Source organism: Zootermopsis nevadensis, unplaced genomic scaffold (assembly GCF_977971745.1).
Source record: "Zootermopsis nevadensis isolate Lab colony 2312 unplaced genomic scaffold, Znev_1.0 Znev_ptg000018l, whole genome shotgun sequence".
Classification (NCBI taxonomy): Eukaryota; Metazoa; Arthropoda; class Insecta; order Blattodea; family Termopsidae; genus Zootermopsis; species Zootermopsis nevadensis.
In genome coordinates this window covers 4,219,230-4,243,098 of record NW_028259150.1, presented here as the reverse complement: position 1 = coordinate 4,243,098, position 23,869 = coordinate 4,219,230, and the positions used below count along the sequence as shown (strand labels likewise).

Sequence of the window (23,869 nt, the reverse complement as noted above, 5' to 3'; positions counted from 1 at the left end):
CCTTAACTGCCTACACAACAGTCTCCTTGTCTGGCACATATCCGAGTGTACAAAATCATGTTTGTCTAGACAGCTGCTTATGTACCTTCATGACCACCTGTCTTCACAGATGCCTACCTGAATATGAAAGAAACTAATATAAAGTGTATGTGTGCTGCGTCATGCAACAAAATATTTTGTAAGTACATCTATTCAGCACAGGCTTAGTGGTTCAGTGTGTGCCCTATTGATGATGTGTGTCAGTTTAGAAAAGCATGGACACTGATCACTCATTAAACTTCTCATGAAAGAAGGCATAACTTCCTAGGAGATTCATAATCATCATAATCACAGGAAGTCTTTGTCTATATACTACAAAATCGAAAAATCTGGAGAGTGAACTGACAATGAGACTATTATGTGCAATAGGTACTGAATGGTTATAATGTTACTGTTATATTTTCTGCTGGAATTAATATATCATAAATCAACTTTATTCTAAATGTAACATCACTTAAAAGACCACAGCACAGAGTTGCTTTTCTTACACAAATGTGGCTAATTTCACAATAGCTATCATAGCACTTCCTCATGATTAAAAAGCTTCAGGTCAGAAAATTAGTTCACATGAGGTATGGTATATTTTGTAATTATATTCTTAAGAATAAAATGTCTGGTGTACATTGCAAAAGATTTATTCAAGTTCCACCTATGTGTAGCCACAATTTTTAAATTCATAATCATGTATCAATTTCTCCTTTTTTGTTTCTTGAAGTAACTGGTACATAAATGACAGTAACAATTCAGTGCAATAAGATTCTGGGTTCTTCCACAGAGCCGGTTGTATGATGACATATGTCAGTCAAGTACTCTTTAAATGTTGTTTCTATAAGAGCAATCTTGAGTTATTAAATAAAAAAAAAATATAACGTGCCTTATTGGAACTTTTATATATATATATATATATATTTCTCATTAAATTATATGTCCAGTAACCTGGGTAATTTATACACAGTCCACAACAAGTACTTTCCTTCCAGTGTGTCACACCTGTAGCAGGTAAGAACAACAGAGTGCAAAGTTTGTTATCCAACTGAGAAGGAAAAGTTTCATGTCGCAGGTGCACATTCAAGTCTCTCTTCATTCTGTATTTCAAAGCAACTTCACTTTCTCTAATTGGCAGAATAAGCACAATGTTACTTCCCACCAAGAATTCACATTCTATTAACTTAACCACTATCTTTGAGAAAGTAATATTTATAGATTTACATTTTTGTCTTTCAAGTAAGACAACTTAAATGTTGTAAATCTTCTACTGTATTTGGTAATTTTTCATAACTTAAGATGAATTACACAAAAAGTGTCCACCCATTCTATGTTGGTAGGTATAAATAAAACTTTTGTAATTTTACTTTAAAGAAATCACAGCTATGTGAAACTATTATTCAAGCTTTTCTATATGTTAAGCTTTGTGATATATAATACAAGATGAGTTTGTATTTTAATTCAGCTGTAATTTTAAGAGGCAGACATAGCAATGTTGTCTGGAAGTTGAAAATTAAAATCTCACAAGGCTTATCAGCATCATAACACCAAAAATGCAGAGTGAGAGTGTTTCTGAATAGGAGGTAACATATTTTTGACCAACCTGATTCCATACAGACCCATCAGTCTCGGTTTAAAAAGTGTCTTAAACACTAGTTTCCAGTTACTTTCCATTCAGCTTGCACCACATGTGTGATTAAATAAAAATAATTAAAAATAAAGTGGTTTTTACAATTTAAAAAATATTCCTTTGCTTTGTAAGCAAACATATGTTTTTCAAATTATAATAAAATAGTATGGGAAAATAAAAGTGTAATAATAGGGACAAAACTATTCTCCCATCCCTTTTAGGGTTCAAAAAAGGAAACAATGATATTTTTGTACAAAGTGACATGATTTTTCAGTTTTCTTTACAATAATAGTAACGTCATTTTGTCTCCTCATCTTCCATCAGTGGTGATTACATACTTGTATATGTATAATATGATTATTAAGTGCAGACTAGGTTTATTCTTGTTTTTGTATACAGTATATATTGGTTTATTCTGCACATTTGTGTTGCATTTTATAATATGGCACATTTCGAAAATGCTTGCACACTTCATTTTCAAAATCATTTATGAATACTAGGCAACCTTATTTCTGTATATTTAAAATCAATTACACAAAATATACGACTTGGAATGCATCTACATTTGAAAAGTTTAGGACCACCAACACATGGATACCATATTTTCTCTTTCACATTCCATAAGAAAGTGTATTCTGATCATGAACATACAGAATACACATTCTTACAATATGAAATTAATATGATTAGGGATAGATCTAATGCGTTAAATCATGAGTTAAAAAAGCACTGGCTAGAACTGTTAATAATGCTGGCTGCCAAAATATTAGAAATGAATGCTATCTCTTGAAATATCATACAAAGGTGGCCAAAGTATAAATAAATAAATGTTAAAAAAGTCTTAAGTTTCCTTTTCCTAGAAATATAACTAGAAAATTATACTGGTATTCATCTTGTGATAAAAAATTTTAAGGCACTAAAATTTGTGAATCAACAATTTTTTCTCTTTTGAATAACAACATTTTGTGTTGGAAGAGACAACTACTATGAAAATTTAGAATTAAATATGCTATAAAACATTTTGTACTATAAAATTTACTCTTAGGAATTGTAAATGCTACAAAATTCATACTGCTCTATTTATTTTTTCGAAGGTTGGCCAGCATTTTTGAAAACTTTCAGTCACACTGTAAATTTATTCAACAACAAAATTTTGAACTCGTGCAGTTTGCTTGTTCTCATATCCACTGTTAACTAACACTTTCACTGTGGCATCCAGTTAAAAAATCATGCTTCATCATTTATGAGAGAAAAATTAAAATATGACTAACATTCAAAGTGGAGAAGTACAGTATTGCATACATCTCAATGCCATTTCATTTAAATCTACATCACCTGTGTGAGCTCTGAACGTTCCATTCATCAACAGAAGCACTACACTGGAAGAAGCAGAAGAAGAAGAAGGAAAGAAAGAGCAATATTCCATACTTTAAGGCACAACAGCTATCTACTCAAAAAGTCTATCCAACTAGATATGGTCTCCTGGTGTCACAAACATACTGAATTGTTCTTCCTAAAGGCACAATTAATATTATTATTCTTATTATGTGTATATGTAAACACAAAATACTTCAACTAATCCTAATTATAAGGCATATATCATTATTTTCTGTAATATTTACTAGTAATACTACAAGAATTAAAGAGAACTTGCTCTTATGTCTTTGAAAACAGATTACTTCTGTTTTTGATCCCTACTCATTGTTTTATCAACTATATTAAATATTTATCGAGCAATGTAGCTCGTTCAGATCGTTCTCCTCATTTAAGGTTTTGTAAATATAATATCACACTATTTAATATTGTAACCCAGATTGTTTCAACCTTTTGGATTACTTACTGACTGTGTAATTCTATAAACTTCGCATCTGGTTCATTCATCCTCTGTCCAGTCTTTCTGGATAAAAAGCAGAGGTGTTGCTCAAGTTCTTCTTTCTGAGTGCATAGAAGTGAACAACTTCTACTTTAGCTGCTCATGTTACAATTTACTCTTCTTCATGTGATTACTTCTGAACAGAGCTCAGTTATTTCATCTAGCCAAATAAGATGATGTTATATTTATTTTATAATTAATAATTTTCAATCTTTTCCTGCATTTTTAAGATTAAAAATATATAACTTTTCTGCTTTGCATATACTGTAGGTCATACCCCTATAATACAGAACAAAACTTGGTATTTTTCATTTTCTGAAAACATCTGTAGTATGTTTTAAATTATGTTAATGGAATCAACAATATCCATTATATAAGTTCACTGAAAAGTGGCATGTGCCATACAGTCTATAGCATTTCAAATGAAACTGAACCATAGTGTGTACAGGTTTCACGAATTGTTCACATTAAAAGACTTAAAACATCAGACCTATATACAGGTCTATATAGTAAACAACATGAAAATCTTTTTATCCTAAAACACTGCACATTATACATTTCAAATTAATGTTCTTTAAAAACATGTTTGCACTCCAAAAATTATTTTTTCAAACAGCGACAAAATCCTTTGATTTTCCATGTCTCAAATAACACTTTACACAAATGTGCCTTCATTTGGAAAATTTATATAGCATCAAAATTTATTGAGCTCTAACACTGCACATTACAAATCTCAATTGACAAACACACCTAACTTTCAATAGAAAGGTCAAATATTCTGTTAAATAATTTTTCTTTCGAGTCTTTCAGAACTGGCTGCCGACAGTTTTGACCTAGAGGTGATTATCATTTTTCTTAATAACTGAAATACAGAAATTGTAATGATAAAGAAACACCATTTTGTGTATGGAATTTTGTACAATGATATGTAAGCGGATCCAGATCACACATGTGCAGTGAATTCAGTTTGTGACATACTAAGTGGCAGCTTTACACAATATCAGCAGTTCCCTGATGAGGTTTGACAGAAGCTTGTACACAGAAGCATACATGAGAAATATGCATCAACAGAGCAATACATAGTAATCTTTACTTACTTCAATACAATCAACGTCGAATTCTACCTTCCACTTGAATTATTATTATTATTATTAATATTATTCGGGTCCTCTTCAATCATCTGTACATAATGCCAGTCTCTTTGTCAGGTATTAGATAATCTGAATTTAAATGCACTAAGATCACCACTGAGTTTTTACTGCTTCTATTTACACTGATTATGTAAGATATATTTCCAGTTTTATCTCAAGTCTGTGGTAATGCATATAAACATACACATCTGTGTATAGTGTGTTATCGAAATCTGAATGTCACAGACTGTACAATGTACAATGAAATAATATCATCTGTTTTTATGTGATTACATCACAGTTCTTTATATTAAAACTTTACCAAAGATTTTGTTTGTCATTCATTACCCAACACACTGTTGTGTCTGTGTCCTCATACACAACGAAAAAAAACTTTTACTATCACAAATTTTTGTTCATATCCGGATCCTGGAAGTGGGTGACATATACAGTTCTCTTACTTTTGATGACCCTTAAAAAAAATTTATATTCTTTGGTGCTCAAGTATTTCAGTGAACACACATTCACTCTGAACAGAAGAACATGCTTGATGCATCAACACGACAATGAAATTTATAGGAAACTGGAAACTTAAAACAAACATTACTAACGTAATGTTACTTTTCATAATTGTGTATTAATAAAGATTAAAAAGGAGTTGTTTCAGTTCCATTCAAGACCACTGCAAATATTTGTACACAGGCAAAGTAGTATACAATACCAAGAGCAATTTAAGAAGACCTGACTTCATTATTTCCAGTATACTGATACTAGACACAATTTCTGTTTTACCTGAGATAATGCATGACTTGGTACACTTCACTCCATATGACGGTACTTATGTGCAGACATCTGGGAGAGTCCAAGTACTGCGTACTGACAGCTCAAACAGTGATAATGTGTCTGCTTACCAGAATGAGCACACGACTCCATGTTGCATGGCTGAGTTGATGCAAACTTCTCAAATCCAGCAGCCATGATGGAATCTAGTTTCTGATGTTGGCGTCGATGAGCAACCACTTTGTTAGTGTCGGTGCACACAAATTCACACTTTAAACAGTGGAAATGTGATGCTTTATTCTGCATGGCTCCTACAGAGTAAAAAAGAAGAGAAAAAATACTTATTTTTCAACCATATTAATACGTACTTGCCATTAGTAGGATATCTGACCAGCAAAGCCTGCCAGAGATGTGATCTGCAGGAAATTCCATCAAACAACACCGACCTCTGAATACATTGTGGATAAACACCTACACCAATAAGCACTCAACTATACACAGGGATTTGGCCATTCAGGAATTTATATAAATAAAAAATGCAGAAACAATTATATTTCTCAATCCATTTTTGGACATCACAACAGCAAATAATATTCAAGTAACACTAAGACATACAAAGTGTTTCTGCGTGTGGAAGTAACTGTGTGGGGATCCCCACCTGGGGAATTCCAAGTATGGATTCCTCAGCCACAGAATTCCCTGCTCATTTACAAAAGTTTAATTCTGGTGAACGTGCCAGAACTGTTATACTGTGCACACATTTCCTAAATTATTTATTTTTGAGTGTAATTAAGCACAATAACAATTCCTTATGTCACTTATGATACCCATCATTGTAAACAAACTTCTGTAATATGGTGAGGTCACTGGAAAATTATCCTTACATTGCCTCATTTATTTCTAACTGGTATAGGTTTTAGGAACTGAAATTCTATTGTAAGGACCATAATCACAAGTTGATGTTTACCTAGTGTGGAAGTATATACACACTCTGGCCGACCACATGACACATTGGACCGAAACTGTTGAAAATCTCCACCCATGAGTGTATCAAGCCTCTCATGGCGTGCAGTATGCTGGACAAAGCGTGTCTTGTCACAGAAGCTATAGCCACAGTCAGACCGCATGCAGTGGAAGTGTGTCTGGTGTTCCCGGTAACCACAGTGAGGGTATTTGCAGTCTTCATTAAACCTACACAACCAATACAGTTGGAGAATTATTAAAAAGTAAACATAACATTCACAACTGGAGCTCTTAGGACTTCATGGGAAGATATTTTGTTTCACCACATTTTGTATAGCTATACACAGTGAATGACACCTGATGTTTTCACTCTTAGAGTATTCTATCCACCATTTCCTCCTCTCAATTTTCAAAGCTGTGGCCTTCACAGATGCACTGAATGTCATGATTGGGCACTTTGCATTGCTGCTTCATGTTGAGAAGGTTCCATGTTCAAATTTTGGTTTGGAAACCAGCTACTCTATTTTTCATAATTTTCCTCAGTCCCTTCAGGCAACTGATAGTGTACTACTTGAAATTAACTCACAACAACTTCCTTCCATATCCTTTCCAATTAATTATTCTGTGCTACACAGTCTGCACTGTTAATAATGTTATTAAATGATGTCACATCAGAACCCTGAAGATGGGGACAGAGTTTGTTCCCGAAACGTCGGTTTACTACGGTAACCAGCTAATGCGGCTGATTGCTCGAGAAGATTTTATTGATTGTACTCGCCGCGAAATTCTCAAATCCTATAAAGTACAAATAAATAGAAACTTATATCAATTAACTGTAATCCACCAGAGTCTAGGATTTTCTTTGTTATGCGAGTCCCTTTTTGAATGTTTGTTATACAGTAGGGCCCCGCTTTTCAGCGATCCGCTAATACGGCGCTTTTCAATTGCGTGCATATGCCCCATGCGTTCAACAGCTGAGTCAGAGAAGTGCGTCCGGCGCCATTTTCTCGTCGCTGATTCAGTCTGTTTACAGCTACTACTGATATTCATTTTACTTTCATATTGTTTTTTTAGGCCTAGCGCTATTGTGCACTTACTATATGATAGTGTAAACATCTTATTAGGCTTTGATATGCATTTGCAATTGAAAAAAGGCAAAGATCCGCTTTTCGGCGGGGGTCTGGTCCTTAACCTGCCGTATATGCGGTGCCCTACTGTATAGCAGTTATAACTTCTTTCTCATTGATTTCATTATCATAACTTCCAGAAATGTTTCTTTTCTTCAACAAATATCCATCCATCTTTTTGTCAGCCTTTTTATCCTGATTCATCAGTTCCTTATTCTCTTTATATATCAAATTCTTAGCTATCTTGGACTATTTGTAGGATTTAATTCTGTGATTATATTCAAACCATAAGTCTATTGGTTTCCATTTCATTTAATATATTCTTAATTTCAATTCAAATCTCACATATAACCAATGCAGATGAGTTATGAAGTAATGAAAATAAAAGCACACTACAAGCTATGGAAGTTAAATCTAAAGAACTTAATAAGGAAAGACAGTATCAGGTATGAGAAAACTGAAATAGGCTTTTCTCTTCAGTGTCTGCTTTACCAGGGCAATAGATCACAATAAAATTAGATGACTGTCTTCTGGGTTGTAGTGCTATGTAATTTCATAGGAGTTTACTGACATTTCAGACATACTTGCTGCCTCCATCAACAGAGGAATGGAAACAGTAAATACCTCTGAAATATCACTAAAGTTCTACCAGACTACATAGCACTACAACCCAGAAGACAGCCATCTTCATACTCACCATGGCGAGAACTTCAAATCTTACAATAAAATTAACTTTACCTGAAGCGAATGTAACCTTCTGGCACTGGCTCATCTTTGAGTATCCTCATACTGTTCTGCACTCGAGCCTTTTTGGCTTCAGGGCTCATGTCCAAGTGAGGATGATGGGATGGATGAGGTGACATGACTCGCTTGTTCAGACCAGCAAGATGCTGTTCAGGGCTTGGTGTCTGACCAGCTTGTTCTGTGCTGGCTGCTGCAGCATTCAGTAGAGCATGATGGTCAAGTAAACCATTGCTCTGGAGGGCTACTGGGTGAGCATGAGCTGGATGAAGCCCAGGAGCAGCAGCAAACATCAACCCTGTGTGCAATAAATGTCAGTTACACCCACATAATCATCATAAACTTCAGTTCCTTCTTGCAATGAGAAAGAATATCGTCTGAAATTCAAACATATACTCTGGATTTGTAGACATAATCCTCTTGTCAGTGGATGATTTGCATAAACATAACTCTTAATAATATTCTTCTAACGTTAATATTTGATTAACTTCAGGGAAGAGTTTGTTAATAAACCAATTTTGGCATTCAATCATGAAAGCTAAAATACATTCCAAGATCTCTATTTATTTGTTGTTTTCAGGAAATAATTTTAAAAAAATCACCTATTAGCTTTGCCCCCCGGATGTCAATTCATATGTTGCAGGGTTCAAGTACCTGGCTAATTCTGATTAAACTTGATATGGTGAACCTACATTAAATTCTGTAGAACTATTTGATTTTGGTTTATGCTCGATCATTTGAGGGTCCACTTTTCTTTAGTGCCTAAAAAAACTTTCATCTTATGAATATTTTCATTAATTTTAATAACATTTTATATATGATACATATATTACACAGGGTGTCCCAGGAGGAGAGGTCAATATTCTGGGAGGTCATAGTATCAGTCATTCTAAGCAAAAATGTGTATATGTAAACGTGTCCTATTCTGAACGGTTTCCGAGATAGAGCAATTTCACTGTACAGTAGTTTGGATTTGGCGCCCAATATTGTCCTTCCCTATTGGATGTTATCGCCTGCGTTAAGAACGTCAGGATGCACTCAGATGAGCAAAGTGCCATGTCCTCACATGAGTTGCAAAGTGCATTGATGTTGATGGTGGAATTTTCAAAAATGTATTACACTAGGTAAACTGTACCAACTTTGTCACTTGAACAATAAATACCGGTATTAGATACAGTAATATCTCTTTCTTATCTACAATTTTGCAACTGTACAGTGAAATAGCTCTATCTTGGAAACCGTTCGGAATAGGACACATGTACATATACACTTTTTTGCTTAGAATGGCCGAGACTATGACCTCCCAGAATACTGACCTTTCCTCCTGGGACACACTGTATAAGTATTACATTGTATCATTTCCATTTACTTTAACTGACTCTAATTATTTTGACAGATATACATCTGCCTGCTCCTAAAATAACAATGTCCATCACACTTGACTGTATGAATGCACCATTTGTATGTTGTGTGTGTGTGTGTGTGTGGGGGGGGGGGAATTAAATTGAATTCTGGTAGTGGCAACTCTGGTAGAAAAAATTGCAAACTATAGTGGCACCTATGATGGAGTCTGGCAGTGTCTGCATTTCGCAAGCAGTCTGGAATCAGGCAGTTGATTTTGTGTTGGTATGCTTGGCAGGAATCTGGCTTCAGTCACAACAAACATATTTTCACACTTAATTTACTTAATAAAGAAACATAAATATTGCACTTTCATTGTGATTTGCAAAGATAATGCTGTAATAAATTGTATTACTGTTCAACACAAAGAAGGTTAATTCCCATCAACTTTGTACATATATAAAAACTCCACTGTTCAAATTTGGGTAGACATTATAACAGATCTTAAGAAAACATATATACATCCACATGAACACACAACATGATATTGAGGCTTCAAATGAAGTGGTGATCCAAAGAGTCAAATATGGGCTTTTATAAAATTTCAGTATTAAAAACAATATCTCACAGAAATCCTTTTCCCATGAGTAGAGTTTTTGAGCTTGTTCTGTGTTTCACAAGTCTTTTTCTAAAATAATGTGCAAAGAATATATATATTTACCAGCTGGTGAAGAGTAAATTGCAGGGATGCCTGGCTGGATGAATGGGATGCCTTGTGACGTTATGAGAGCAAACTGCTGTCCAGCAGCTGCTGCAGCTGCCATTGCAGCATTGAAACTGGCAGCTGCAGCTGCAGATGAAGATGGAGAGGAGTGTGGTGGGAAAACTGAAGGGTGCAGTCCTACTCCAGGTGGAGGCAACCCACTTCCAGGGCCTTGTGGCATCTCAGAGCTTAGATTTTGTTGTTCATAGGGATGTATACCTCCTGAAACAAATTTAAAAGCATAATGAAACATTAATACTTTCCTCTCAACACTTTCATTGTTACTGCAATACATCAGTCAGCTATGCAGTACTCCATTTATTCTGAGTGAAAGCATCTGGAAAAGTATATAATAAATCTGTATTCGATTTAAAACTCATATGTCTACTGCATGAATTTCTTATGCTGAAAACACAGAATAACTTTATTAAAAATAAACAATATTACAGGACTTTGTATAAATGGTTGAACAGTTCAACTTGCAACACAGTCTTGTAAGGATGCTTACCTTGCACTATTTGTACTATGATGTTACAGTTATAAATCATTAAGGTATTAGTCTTGAAATTTGAGCACTAAAATTAAATAAAATAAAATATTTTACTAACCTGGACCATTATTTGTGGAATCATTACTTTCGTCATTGTTATTGTCTTCTGGTTCCTTCTTAACAACTGAGGGACTAAGGGCACCACTGCTATGTTTAGCAATGTGGGGCCGCAGACGGTCCAACTCTGAGAAAGCCTGCACCAAAAATAGAACATACAGGACATATACTAAAATCATTAGAAAAAGGCTAGCAGGGATGGGAAAAAGCAAATCAGTAGGGCCTGACAGCATTTCTGGGGAAATTCTAAAATTGGGTGGGGAAGCCATGATTCCATACCTGGCGCGATTATTGGACGTAACAATTAATAATACCACTATACCAAGGGACTGGAAAAAAGCCATAGTGGTTCCTATTTACAAAGGTGATCGATCATTGGTCACAAATTACAGACCGGTCAGTTTAACATCGGTGGTCTGCAAACAAATGGAACATGTTATAGCATCGTACCTGAGGAAAAACTGGGAGGAAAAGAATTGGTTATTCGAGGGTCAACATGGGTTCAGGCCGGGATATTCATGTGAAAGTCAAGTAATCACGGTTTGTCAGGACATTGCAGACACACTGGATAACGGAGGAAGGTTAGACGCGATTATAATCGATTTTTCGAAGGCCTTCGATTTAGTTCCTCACGATCGGCTGCTTATGAAAATCGCGGCATCGGGCGTGGACTCGAGGATAGTCGTATGGATAAGAGAATTCCTTTTAGGCCGAACGCAGAGAGTTAGAGTAGGAGGGCAATTATCAGAGGAAGTCAGAGTAACGTCAGGTGTACCGCAAGGGAGTGTATTGGGTCCACTTCTATTCCTCGCGTACGTAAATGATATTTGGAGGAACATTGAATCGACTATTAGACTTTTTGCAGATGACTGTATAATATATAGGAAAATTATAAATAGTAAAGATATAGAAAAGATGCAGATGGATCTAAACAGTCTGGGGGAATGGGCGGCTGAAAATGTTATGAAAATTAACCCAAGTAAAAGTAAGGCAGTTAGTTTCACGAGAAGTCGGGTGAAGGAACCACTAAACTATTCGTTACGGGACCATATAATTACGGAAGTGAGCAGTTGTAAATACTTGGGAATACTCTTAAGCAGCGATTTAAGCTGGGCTGATCAAGTAAATTATACGGTGAAGAAAGCCTGGAAGGCACTTCATTTTACAATGCGTGTTCTCAAAAAGGGGAATAGTAACACTAAAAGTCTAGCGTACACATCACTAGTGCGTCCGATTCTGGAATATGGGGCGGCGTGCTGGGATCCTTACAGGGAGGGGCAGATAAATGCGTTAGAACGGGTGCAAAATAAAGCATGTAAATTTGCATATCACAGGAGTGATTCGAACTGGGAAACCCTGGCACAGCGTAGAAAAATAGCACGAATATGTGCTCTCTTCAAGGCGTACACGGGAGATCGAGCATGGAAAGCTATAGGTGACAGATTGCAAAGGCCATACTACCTGAGCAGGGTCGATCATATTCGGAAAGTTAGGAGCAGAAAACAAAGAACAGATATCGGAAAATATTCCTTTGTAAATAGGACCATCCAACTCTGGAACCAGCTACCTGCTGAGGTTTTAGGGACTCTCTCCTGTAAACCAAGTACATTTAGGAAGAAGGTTAGGAAAGCGATAAATGAGGTGAAGTAAAGGGAATACATGGGTGGGTGCAGTGAAGGGGGGTAAATTGGGGTGAGGATGGGAAGGCTTCATAAGTGTAGTGAAGTGAAGAGAAGGTCCTGATGAAACGTGTGATTCATTACTGTTACTGTCTTATGTCTACTTGGTATTAATTTTTAAGTTATGTACTTTAGGTTATATGGTTTTGTAATATTATGAGTTGTTTTATTTTGAGTGTGGTGTGTTGTTTTGTTGTGTCTTATTGTTCTTGTTGTGCCTTATGTTTTTTGTGTCTCATTGTTTTTGTTGTGTCATGTCTTTTTGTCTTACTGTTTTGTTGTGTCTCATTGCTTTGTTGTGTCTTATTGTTCTTGTTGTGCCTTATGTTTTTGTGTCTCATTGTTTTGTTGTGTCTTATTGTTTTTGTTGTGTCTTATGTCTTTTTGTCTTACTGTTTTGTTGTGTCTCATTGTTCTGTTGTTTCTTATTGTTTTTGTTGTCTTATGTTTTTTGTCTTATTGTTTTGTTCTGTCTCATTGTTCTGTTGTTTCTTATTGTTTTTGTTGTCTTATGTTTTTTGTGTCTTATTGTTTTGTTCTGTCTCATTGTTCTGTTGTTTCTTATTGTTTTTGTTGTCTTATGTTTTTTTGTGTCTTATTGTTTTGTTCTGTCTCATTGTTCTGTTGTTTCTTATTGTTTTTGTTGTCTTATGTTTTATTGTGTCTTATTGTTTTGTTCTGTCTCATTGTTCTGTTGTTTCTTATTGTTTTTGTTGTCTTATGTTTTGTTGTGTCTTATTGTAGGACCACTGCCACCGGGTAAAAACCCATTTGCAGTCAAATAAATAATAATAATATCAATTAAAGGGAAAGGAAGAACAGTGATATAAGCAGGAAACAGTCCTTATCACCACATCCTGACATTCAGGTGGCAGGTGCTAATTTAAAAGTCAGTCCTCACAGTCCTCATCTGTGTGCAATTTATATATATTTTTTTTTCCTGTTGACAAATTGTGTATGTAAATACACACAGTTCTTCTAACTTACCTTACTAAAAGCTGGAGACTATGAGTCCATTTAACAAGTGTTGTAACCACAAACTTAATGTATAGTTCAGGTATAATCAAGCAAGTCATATTATCACACATTTTAGGCATACATTATAGGCAAAAATAAATCCCAATGCAAGTCATATACACACTACTGGGTACCCAGACTTATGAGAGACTAAGCATGATGACCTCTTCCCTCAAGTAATGTGTGTTACAGATCTGTAACATACCTGGTAACAAGTACTGCAATGATAATGTTCCTTCCTCTTTAGCTTGCAGAATGGGCGGCTGCAGGCCTGATCAGGGCCGTAACGGATATGGCGTTCAAGTGGCATCCAGTCTGGCCTTGAAACCATGTCATGTTGCTGAGACTGCTGTCGCAGGAGACGAGACAATGACTGCTGAGACCCTCCTTCAGACCCAGTAGGTTCACTCTTCACATCTGATAGTGATAAGAATTTTATTGCTAAACCAATCTCCTATCCCAGACCTAAGAAACCTGTACTCACTAACACAGGTTGTGTAGTCTCACATCTCTTACTTTTACTGTGAATGTTACAGAGATAATGAAAGATGCTGGGTTAATAGTCAAGACAGAAGGGAACATAGTCTAGTTCAGAATTTCCAAAATATTTTTGTCAGCAGAATCCATTTTATTACTGGCAGAAACCCATACAAATAAACCACAACTGTGAAAAGAACAAAAAACAGAACACAGGGTTTTACAGCATAAAAAAGGAAATGCCATTATGTTTCATCACTTCCTTCAACCACAAATCCATTACAAATGATACAAATTCTCATATCAGACGAAAGCACGGGAATGAAATAAAGTACCGATATATTTATGACAATACATAAAAAGCTGAAGGGTAGGCAACATGCTTCAGAATTATGTACTTTTCCTCATATAATATTGAAAAGAGTAGTTCCAAAATTCACTCAGTCCATTCAGAGTTTTATAAAAGGAACACAACCAGGTGTATAGGTATCGAGATTAAGAAATTAGGCGTTTACATGTAAATCTACATAAAACTAGTGGAGAATCAAAACATCCCTGATTGAATTTTATACATTGAATTCACATTCATTGCACAAATGTTATAATAAAAACAAATTACACCCAAATAGAAGGTTCAGAAGGCAATGACTTTAAACCAGAAACATGATTGATTCTCATAGAGTAGAGTTTGTATGCCTTCAGTCCAAAATGTTGATTACTCAAGTATCCCCTATGTATCCACAACACACAACTGTCTGATGTTTCCCTCTAACTAAAATAAAATATCAGCTCATAAATACAGAGAACGGCCGACAATGTTTCTCCATCAGGAGAGAACATAGCTTAATATACAACCATGACAGGTGCAACAGCTATCAAAACAATGGCAACAGAAATCATGCAGCAGTTAATGTGACACAATGTTAATGTAGTAGTACTGGCTGGGGGTATGGGTCAGGAATGAGACAAACAACACTGGAGACAAGCTGGACAGGATGCCATTAGAGTAGGATAAAATGGAACATGATCCTCACGCACCTGTTCCAGAATGCTGTCTGTTCCTGCGTTCTGATGACGTTTCGTTGTTTGGCACGGTGATGATGGCACCACAACGAGGTTGAGGAGGGGATGGAGGGGAAGGGGAAGTCCCCCTGGATGATCTGGATATACCACCCACCTTCCCCAGCAATGTGGAAGAGGATGAGCAAGAGGAGGAACCAGGATTCAAACCCGTACCAGCACCACCACACGAAAACGCAGACAGCGGGTAAAAAGTTCCCGAAGCCTTCACCACTAAAGACAGAAAACCAAAACCATGGTCACACAGACACACACAATGTGCTATGTCATGATGCTGTGTTTTAAAGTATGAGTTCCTGCAACCAATGGGTACAAAGGAAATCTATAGATGACGACAATGAAACACAAAGGAAGAGGTTTTCACTACAAAGGCACTTATTTTACAACTCCATAATTAATTAAACAGGAACTTCATTTAGACTACTATTAGAAGTATGCAATTAATTGGTCTGCAACTTCAGTATTTGCATTATCTCATGTCCAGCTGCCAGGATCAGCTATGTACATACTCCAAAAAGTCAAAATTATATGCAGGCTGCATTACTGTTAAAATTGCAGGGTAGAAAAACAAATTTAGCACTAAACCTCTAAATTCATAAAATACATCTATAAAATAGAGAAAATGTATTAGATTTGGAATCAAATTTCATACTGTATATTTCATAGAGCACACAAACTATGGATCTTTCAGCGGAAAATTGTTGATGATTACATTTCAGTAGACAGCCATACATGGCATGTGCAGCGACAGTCATGACTTGCCTGCGAAAGTGAGCATCAAAATAGGCATGGAAATAGTACTGACCAGTACAGTAATGGTAGATTTAACGAGACTCAAACTACAAACTTCAGTACAACTTTGTACAAGGAAATTCCACACTGAATGAAGATCAGACAGACAGAAACAAGCCCTAAGATTACAGCTACAGAATCAATACATAAAACCCCAGTACACTGTAACAAGTAGTGAGTAATTATAAGACATCTTAATTTACTACTTTACAGACCTTCAACGACAGATAACTTTAATATCATTTGAATTTGTGTGACAACACAAATATAACTAGTACTTCTAAAAATATAGTTCATCTTCTTATGCACTGGATTGCATTGTATAAGAACATATTTAATTGTGAAATCAGAAGGCTTCCTTTAAATTTTATTACTAGAACATTTTAAGTGATAACCTGCTCATTCTGACAACAATAAGTACCATGAGTTCTGCACAAAGAACCTGTGTAACATGCAACACTTATTATTTGTTGCAGGTTCTGTGGTATGTTATAGAGTCTGCGAAGTTGCTTCAGTCAGTTGTTTTCATATTCATGAAGAACTTTACATGTATCCTGCAAGCTTATGAATGTACAGTGTGTCTTATTAGGCACCCGAATGCTGTACATTTCGCACATATTACAAAATATTATCATAATGTTAGAGTCTTGACACTGTTTACATATGCAGTATTTAAAGCACAAGCTGTTTATCTTATTAATCAATGATCCCTCTGCCATGTTAATCACCTTACCTGTGGTTTTGTTTGTTGATGATTCTGGTGATGGAGCAGACATCTGGGGTGTCCTTATAAGAACTGGGGAGCCAGCAGTGGGTGACAAAGATGAACCTTCAGCACCAGATCCCTCTGACTTGATGTGGACTGGAGAGACTGCTAGAAAAAAGTGGCACCACAGGATTTAAATGCATACATCTTATAATATCTGACACCTAGCCATATGTCAATAGGAATGTTGAAGTTTAGTACTAACAGTAATGTGTGTTTATACATTTCGATCAGATATCATAAGAAGGAAACTGAGAATAGGGAAAACTGGAGAGCTCTTTTTGGGCAGAGCAATGGACCTGTCGTCAGACAGAACACTGAATAATAATAATCATAAGAAGACTTCATAAAATCCAAAAACATTGCTTCTGGATTATATCGGCCAATCAGGATGAAAATTAATTTTTAATATTTCACTTAATATCCGCAGAATGTTAATATGTTTCAGACAACAACCATATGGCTCAGTGGGATACTTCACAGTATGTACACTTTGCCTCTAAGATAGACGTAAGATCTTTATTAGAAAGTCAGAAATAAACTCAAATGATAATTTGGGATACTCTCATAGGTACAAATGCATAAAAAAATTTGAAAGTTTGGATTTATTCAAGATCAAAAATTTGAATGTTTGACATCACTAATATCCATATAAAGTAAATCAGTTACAGATTTTCTTACCTGGTTCTTTCTTCATACTCTGGCTGCCTGTTAGTATTGGTGACTCACAACCTCGATGATGAGAACTGGATGTTTCTGGAGCAGCTTCATTAGCCTCCTCCATACCACCACCATTTCCACCATTACGATGTTTCTGCTCATGGATGGCCATGGTAGAATAACGCACAAATGAATATCCACAGCCTGGTCGTACACAGTGGAAGTGCCGATTTACTCTGTTACTGCATACATTACATCATCATTAGACATTAAAAAAACATACATTTCAAGGATCAGTTTATAAAGAAAACAAACATGCATATTCCCAGAACTGAATTTTGACATTGTTACCCAATGGTTTAACCAGTGGCGGGTCGTGAGTCTGAGCAGTGACAGTGCTGCACAAGGGGGAAAACTCAGAATAGTTTTTCAACACATAACAATATAAATAAATGAAAAGTAAATTTACATCAAGAGAAAACCCATACGTGTTCGACAATGTTTAAACTATTTGTAAGACCGGAAGAGGGCAGCCATGATTTTTTACATCACTTTTTTCAGTCAAAGACAATTTAGAAAAAGTAATTTGCTGTAACTATAATACACTTCCTTTGCCCATGATCATTATCAGAACAAAAAGTCAGCACACAGAATTGCTGAACACTCGTTAACAATAACCACAAAACAGTTTGTGATACAGAAACCAGTCTAAAACATGTGGTACTGAGCAAGCGCGTTTACTATAAGCCGGCTGCAGGGACTGCAGCTGATACGCGCTGTACCAGTGAACTGCCCCTCACCCCACCTTGCACCACGCTATCTACTTGTGACAAGCAGATGGATCTGTGAACCTTGCAGCATAGACACACAGGCTATAACACTGAACTGCCCCTCACTCCACCGCCTGCCGCGCTCTCTACTTTTGACCAGCTAGCCACGCTGAAATCCTTGCAGCCAGATGATAGCCCCATTCTGCTTCGCACTCCTCGCCCGCCTCAGTTCAGACAATTAGTAAATAATGACAATGTAAGGGGAAATATTAAAATAATGATATAAAGGAAATAAAGTGTTACAAATTATATAAATACAAAAAATTATTTTTTTCAATTTTTGGAAAATTATAGGGGCTGCTGCAGCTCTTATGGACGGGCCGCCACTTGGTTTAACCCCCTGAATCATCATGTTATAGACCAAAGGTTCCCAAAGCGTGGGCATGTTGTTTGTATAAAAAACGTTTTCTTAAAGAAATATGGAGAAACATTTTTAACATCCTTTGCTTGGTTGAGGCAGTTTAGTTGTCTTACAGTGCTGTATACTCATAGCTAAATTTTATGTCAATGAAATTTATGGAATGTACTAAGGGGGCCGCAAGGTATAAAAGTTTGGGAACCTCTGTTATAGTTCATTTAACTGAAATGCTTAATACATCACTGCATTTTGCAATGATAAGCATGGCAGCAACCAGTTATTACAATGTACTGAATTAGATGCAAAGAAGACACTATCAGTAACGTTCAACTACATTGTGTATTTAATCTTCTATCTGCAAACTTGCTGTGTGATTTCTCTCACCAACCTTTTGTTTCTGTAAATCATTAAGGAAGAGATGAGAAGTGGCTCAGACTAGCTCAAGGCATTAGTGTTATTGAATATTCAGGCTCTCCTACCAGAGATTTGACTTTGTTAATTACACAAAAATTCAACTTCTTCTGGTCATGAAATCAGGCCAATAATAACCTGTTTCAGCCTCAAGACCCTACTGATATTAAGAAACATGTCTAATTAATGGGTGAAAATAATTTATAACCCAAGTGGGTATTGTAAAACAGAACACTTCCTCTTACATTACACTACATCTTGATAAGTTATCATCACATACTCTAAGAAAGAGAAGTCACATTGAAAGATGTGATATTACTCACCTATGGCAGGATGGGAGACGACAATCAACAGTCCGGTCAAAGAAAAGGAACCCGTCCATTATGTCAATGTTGTCATGGAAATCTTTGGAGTGCATGATGAGTATATCCTCACGGTCAGTGACATAGAAACAGCGTGGCTGACTACAGTGGAAGTGCTGACACCTGGTGTTGTATGGGCACAGTGCATCTGGACATGGTGTCCCTTCAGGAAATGAGTAGAACCCTTCTTGTAGGAGATCAAGCCGATGCTGTACAGCGAACGAGACAAAATTATAAGATGTCCCTTTACATCAACAATTTCCTTTATTCTGAAATACACAGCAGTCACAAAGTCTATTCCAAAATGAATCATTACAAATATATAAACATATGTTACAAGCATACAGACTTCTACATGTAGAGGAAGTGGTTGTAGCTCATTTAAAGCTACTGTTTGAAATTTGCTTATGCACTGGGATGATTACTATGAAGACTATAGGAAATGTACATTTGCATGAAAGCATTGAGAAAAACCAAAACAAATTTCAGGATAAATGATGTATTGCCAAGGTATGAAGTCAACGTGTTAATATAAAGCTAACCTGCTTAGCTATAATGTTCCATTGACCCATGATATAGCAAAGATACAAAACCAACAACAACAAACTTATGTGATCATAACAGCATATTATAAACCTTACTAGTAACTACCTCTACCATATTTACCTGAATATAATAAGAGAAGTTTTTGTAATGTAGCATCTAGTAAAAGAGGGATCATCTTACATTCAAAATGAAAAAGCAAAATACCTCATGAAAATAAATGTTCACAGCACTTCTAATATGAGGGTTGTACAATAAATAAATTCAGAGTGCATGTTACACTAATGTTTATTACTTGTACATACTCAACCAACAGAACAAGTAACAAAGAACAAACCCTCTATTTATCCATGGAACTGCCAGAGTGACTGAGACACGTGCCGACCAATACACAACCCATCTATTTTTGCAGAGAAGAAATGAAGTTGCATTCACCTAGCCAGAATAAAGTGTTTTCCTTTCAAGTGTTTCTTCAGTGTTCTGATAAAGTGAAAGTTGCTTGGTGCAAGGTCTGGGACACATGAAGGGTGGGCAAGACTGTTCTTACACTTGCTGATGCCACTGTAATCCCACAACCTCTCACTTATTTAACAGAAAAGCAACGATCTTTGTAAAAACAATAATAAATTTTCAGTTATTAATTTACTTTTACACCAGTCATTACAATGAAATTTAATTTAAATGAATGCAATTTGTCAGTACACAGTTATAATGAGATATATTCAGGTAAACATGGTAGTTATCTATCAACCCATGCTTACAGGGGTGGAGCTTTTGGAGCTGTCTTCTGGACTTGGAGGTGAAGTTCCTGGATTGCTCCCTTGACCCTGTTCTGTATGCTGAGTTTGTATCAGCCCAGGACCTGTAAATCCTCCACCAGATGACATGACAGAGGGCTTGGGAAGCTTGAAGCTTGTAAAGATGGCTTGAGGAGAATCCAATGCCGAACCAGGAGCCATGGGAAACTGGACAAGACATGATGGAAAGAGAATCAAGTACCTGCTCCCAAAAACCATAACTGTAATATCTAGAGCTTTGTACTGTAATTATTAAGAAGCACAAGTGAAAACGAGTAATATATGAGGCTTCTGTAAAGCCTTTCATAATCCACTTAAACAGCATGCATTAAATATATCTACTGTACAATTAGAGTTTATAAAATATAATTAAAGCAAGTAATGTTCAACAGTTATCATTTAATTTCTATCATAGATGTGTTATAATATTGCATTTTAATAAGATTCTTCAAGTACTGCACATGAATTTCAAAACATGAAGTATGAAGAATGTAAAGAAACTGGTGGAATCAGACAATTGTGTGTAGTGAACAATTTTGCCAATTCTTTCTTTTGCTCCTGCTATGGTTTTGTGTTATTTTTCACAGAAATTTATGGAGTGGAATACAACACTCCAATTATGAAGAAATTACAATATTAATTTCACTGTATGATAAGCTTTCAATATGTAAATGTTTGTCACAATTGCTGATTATTTGCAGAGACTGTTAGCCATTACACAATGCGTGTAAGTGCTTTCTTACCGTCATGCTTCTGAAAGACAATGCTAAAAGTGCTCATGACAAATCAAATTTCCAAAATACGAATTTAAATAAAACATAAAACAGGTTCAGCTGTTACACCACTGAAAGAAAGTGCAGAGGGCACTCACAATTTGTTTGGTGAAATTAAATTTAATTTGTATTCCATACAATAAAATTTAACAGACACATATGGGTGTAGGGAGTTACATAGAGAATCAATGTAATTTCCTTTTTACCTGAGCTGTTAAGAAAATCAAATTTGTATTTTGCAAGAAAATGTATGTGGTATGGATGTTAATGAAGAGTATTAATAAAAGCAGTTCATGCAACAATTAATAATAACATTAATAACCAATCCTCCACCACTGAGGTTAGATTTAAAATAATCTGACATCCAAGTAACTTACATAATCATTCCACACCTGAAAGAGAATGGGGAAAAAAAATTTTACTTCCAATAACATTCAAGTAATTAGTACTAAACATACAAAATTGTCAAACCACCTTTCAGGGCTGTGGAGTCGGAAGCAATTTTTGGTGGAGTCGGAGTTGGTAAAAATGTACCAACTCTGACCTCGATATAAAATCTTAAGAACAATTTCTATACCGTGTGAGTAACGTTGAGCCACATGGTGTGGGGAAAAAATGCTTTGTAACTTTGGCTCTGGTACCTTAAGAATACAAACCGTCCACAAATCAACCGATTCCTGCAATAACCATTAGACATATATTTAAATATACGTTATAACTCTAAATAGTAGGCTGATGATTCACGTGGTGGTGATGAAATCTCTTATGGTGTCATTTACCATTTGAGTAGGATTACCCTCATTAACACATATTGAGCTTTTATGAAGGAGTCGAGGTCGGAGTCAGAGATTTTTGTACCGACTACACAGCCAATTTAAAATATAACAAATGTCACTGTAAATTAATATTACTCACCTCAATGACTCTGTTCTTGGGTGGACGACCTCTCTTTCTCCGGAACATGCCATCAATTGAGGTAGCAAGGTGAGTCATAGTAAGTGGGTCCTTGGTTAGGCTTAATTTACGTGAATACTCATGCATTTTGTAGTGATCCAATCGCCTGAATGGTTTGTCAGAGGGAAGAATCACTTCTCGACAGTTGTCCTAGAAATAATAAAGTGAAAGAGATTACAAGGAGCTCTACAGTCCATGGCCTGCAAGGGGTGCCCAATTATATAAAAGTAATCTCCATTTCCCATAAATTATATCCTGACCATAGTTATGTTATGAAATTTACAGCTGTAACATTACAAGCTTGTGACATATCACAATTTTTGGATAAAGATAAGAATGATTATGATCAGAAAAAGGTTAGCATCATCATTAGCCTGCTTTGAGGTAAACTTTAGGTTTAAGAGGTTTGAGTGAAGAAAGACATTGGGAAGTTGATTTTCTGTGTTGAACCCTTTGTATTCTATCTGCACATAGAAACTTATCTACCATTAACCAATTTTAGGCTAAATATGGAATACACATTTCATCAAAAAGCTGTATAAGTTATTATTTTGATGGCTGAACTTAAAAACTTCTGCAGTTTTGAAAGCTGTCTAGTAAAATGTATGGACACTTGAGTGATGATAAAAGATGACTACGGTATGAAATTGGTGAAATTATGATTAGAACTTGACAAATCCATTTTGTCTTCCACACAACTCACACAGAGTCCTTGGACCTGAACCTGTACCTCATTGGTGAAATGTCGGGACCTGTCTACATAACCTGTAGTCCATATTCAGTTTAGTGTATAATCAAGAACCTCAGAAACACAGAAGCTCTATTAGATAACTGTATGAAAGTCAGTTTAAAAGTAAGACAGAGTAAAAATCAATAAAACTACAGCTAATACAGCCACTGATGATATGGCAGATTTCAAACAACTGCAAATGATAGGAACAGACCAAACTGCATACAAGAAGAAGTCTAAGAGCTGACATAATTCAGTGAATGCTTGCTACCATTCAGTTGGAAATTTTCTGTCTTCCTGTTTAACATAAAATGTATAGATTAAAATGTACAGAAATACTATAACTGCATATGAAAATATGAAATATCATTCCAGTTGAAGAGAACATCGGTTGCTGAGGGGATGGCAGGAATAAAATTAGCAGGAAATTTTACCCATCATTTTGTATGGATGTGAAACTTTGAAGGTGTTTGAGAACAAAACGACGATGAGAATATTTCTAACTACAAGGGAAAGAAATGGCAGGAAGTTGGGAAACATGCATAATGAGGATCTTCATAATTTATACTGTTCACCAAACATTATTCAGATGATCAAATCAAGGAGAATGAGATTGGACAAGCATGTGGCATGCATAAGAGAGATGAGAAGTGCATAGTGG

General features: G+C 35.8%; 1 protein-coding gene across 6 annotated transcripts in view; it reads right to left on the bottom strand.

The window, feature by feature from the left end:
* Nucleotides 1-658: 658 nt before the first annotated feature.
* LOC110826492 (castor zinc finger transcription factor) overlaps nt 659-23,869 on the bottom strand; it is a 270,044-nt gene continuing 246,833 nt past the window's right edge. For 3 of the 6 annotated variants that reach the window (XM_022057194.2, XM_022057196.2, XM_087351135.1), the window contains 13 exons: nt 22,440-22,628; nt 21,902-21,916; nt 20,716-20,919; nt 19,373-19,620; nt 17,472-17,692; nt 16,758-16,898; nt 15,191-15,445; nt 13,881-14,092; nt 10,981-11,116; nt 10,331-10,594; nt 8,266-8,566; nt 6,405-6,628; nt 659-5,748 (listed from right to left, as the gene is read on the bottom strand). In XM_022057194.2, coding sequence (XP_021912886.1) covers nt 5,477-5,748; nt 6,405-6,628; nt 8,266-8,566; nt 10,331-10,594; nt 10,981-11,116; nt 13,881-14,092; nt 15,191-15,445; nt 16,758-16,898; nt 17,472-17,692; nt 19,373-19,620; nt 20,716-20,919; nt 21,902-21,916; nt 22,440-22,628 — 2,682 coding nt within the window. In that variant the 3' untranslated portion in view covers nt 659-5,476. The remainder of the gene's footprint in view (nt 5,749-6,404; nt 6,629-8,265; nt 8,567-10,330; nt 10,595-10,980; nt 11,117-13,880; nt 14,093-15,190; nt 15,446-16,757; nt 16,899-17,471; nt 17,693-19,372; nt 19,621-20,715; nt 20,920-21,901; nt 21,917-22,439; nt 22,629-23,869) is intronic. The other 3 variants (XM_022057197.2, XM_087351137.1, XM_087351138.1) reach the window with 3 other exon arrangements.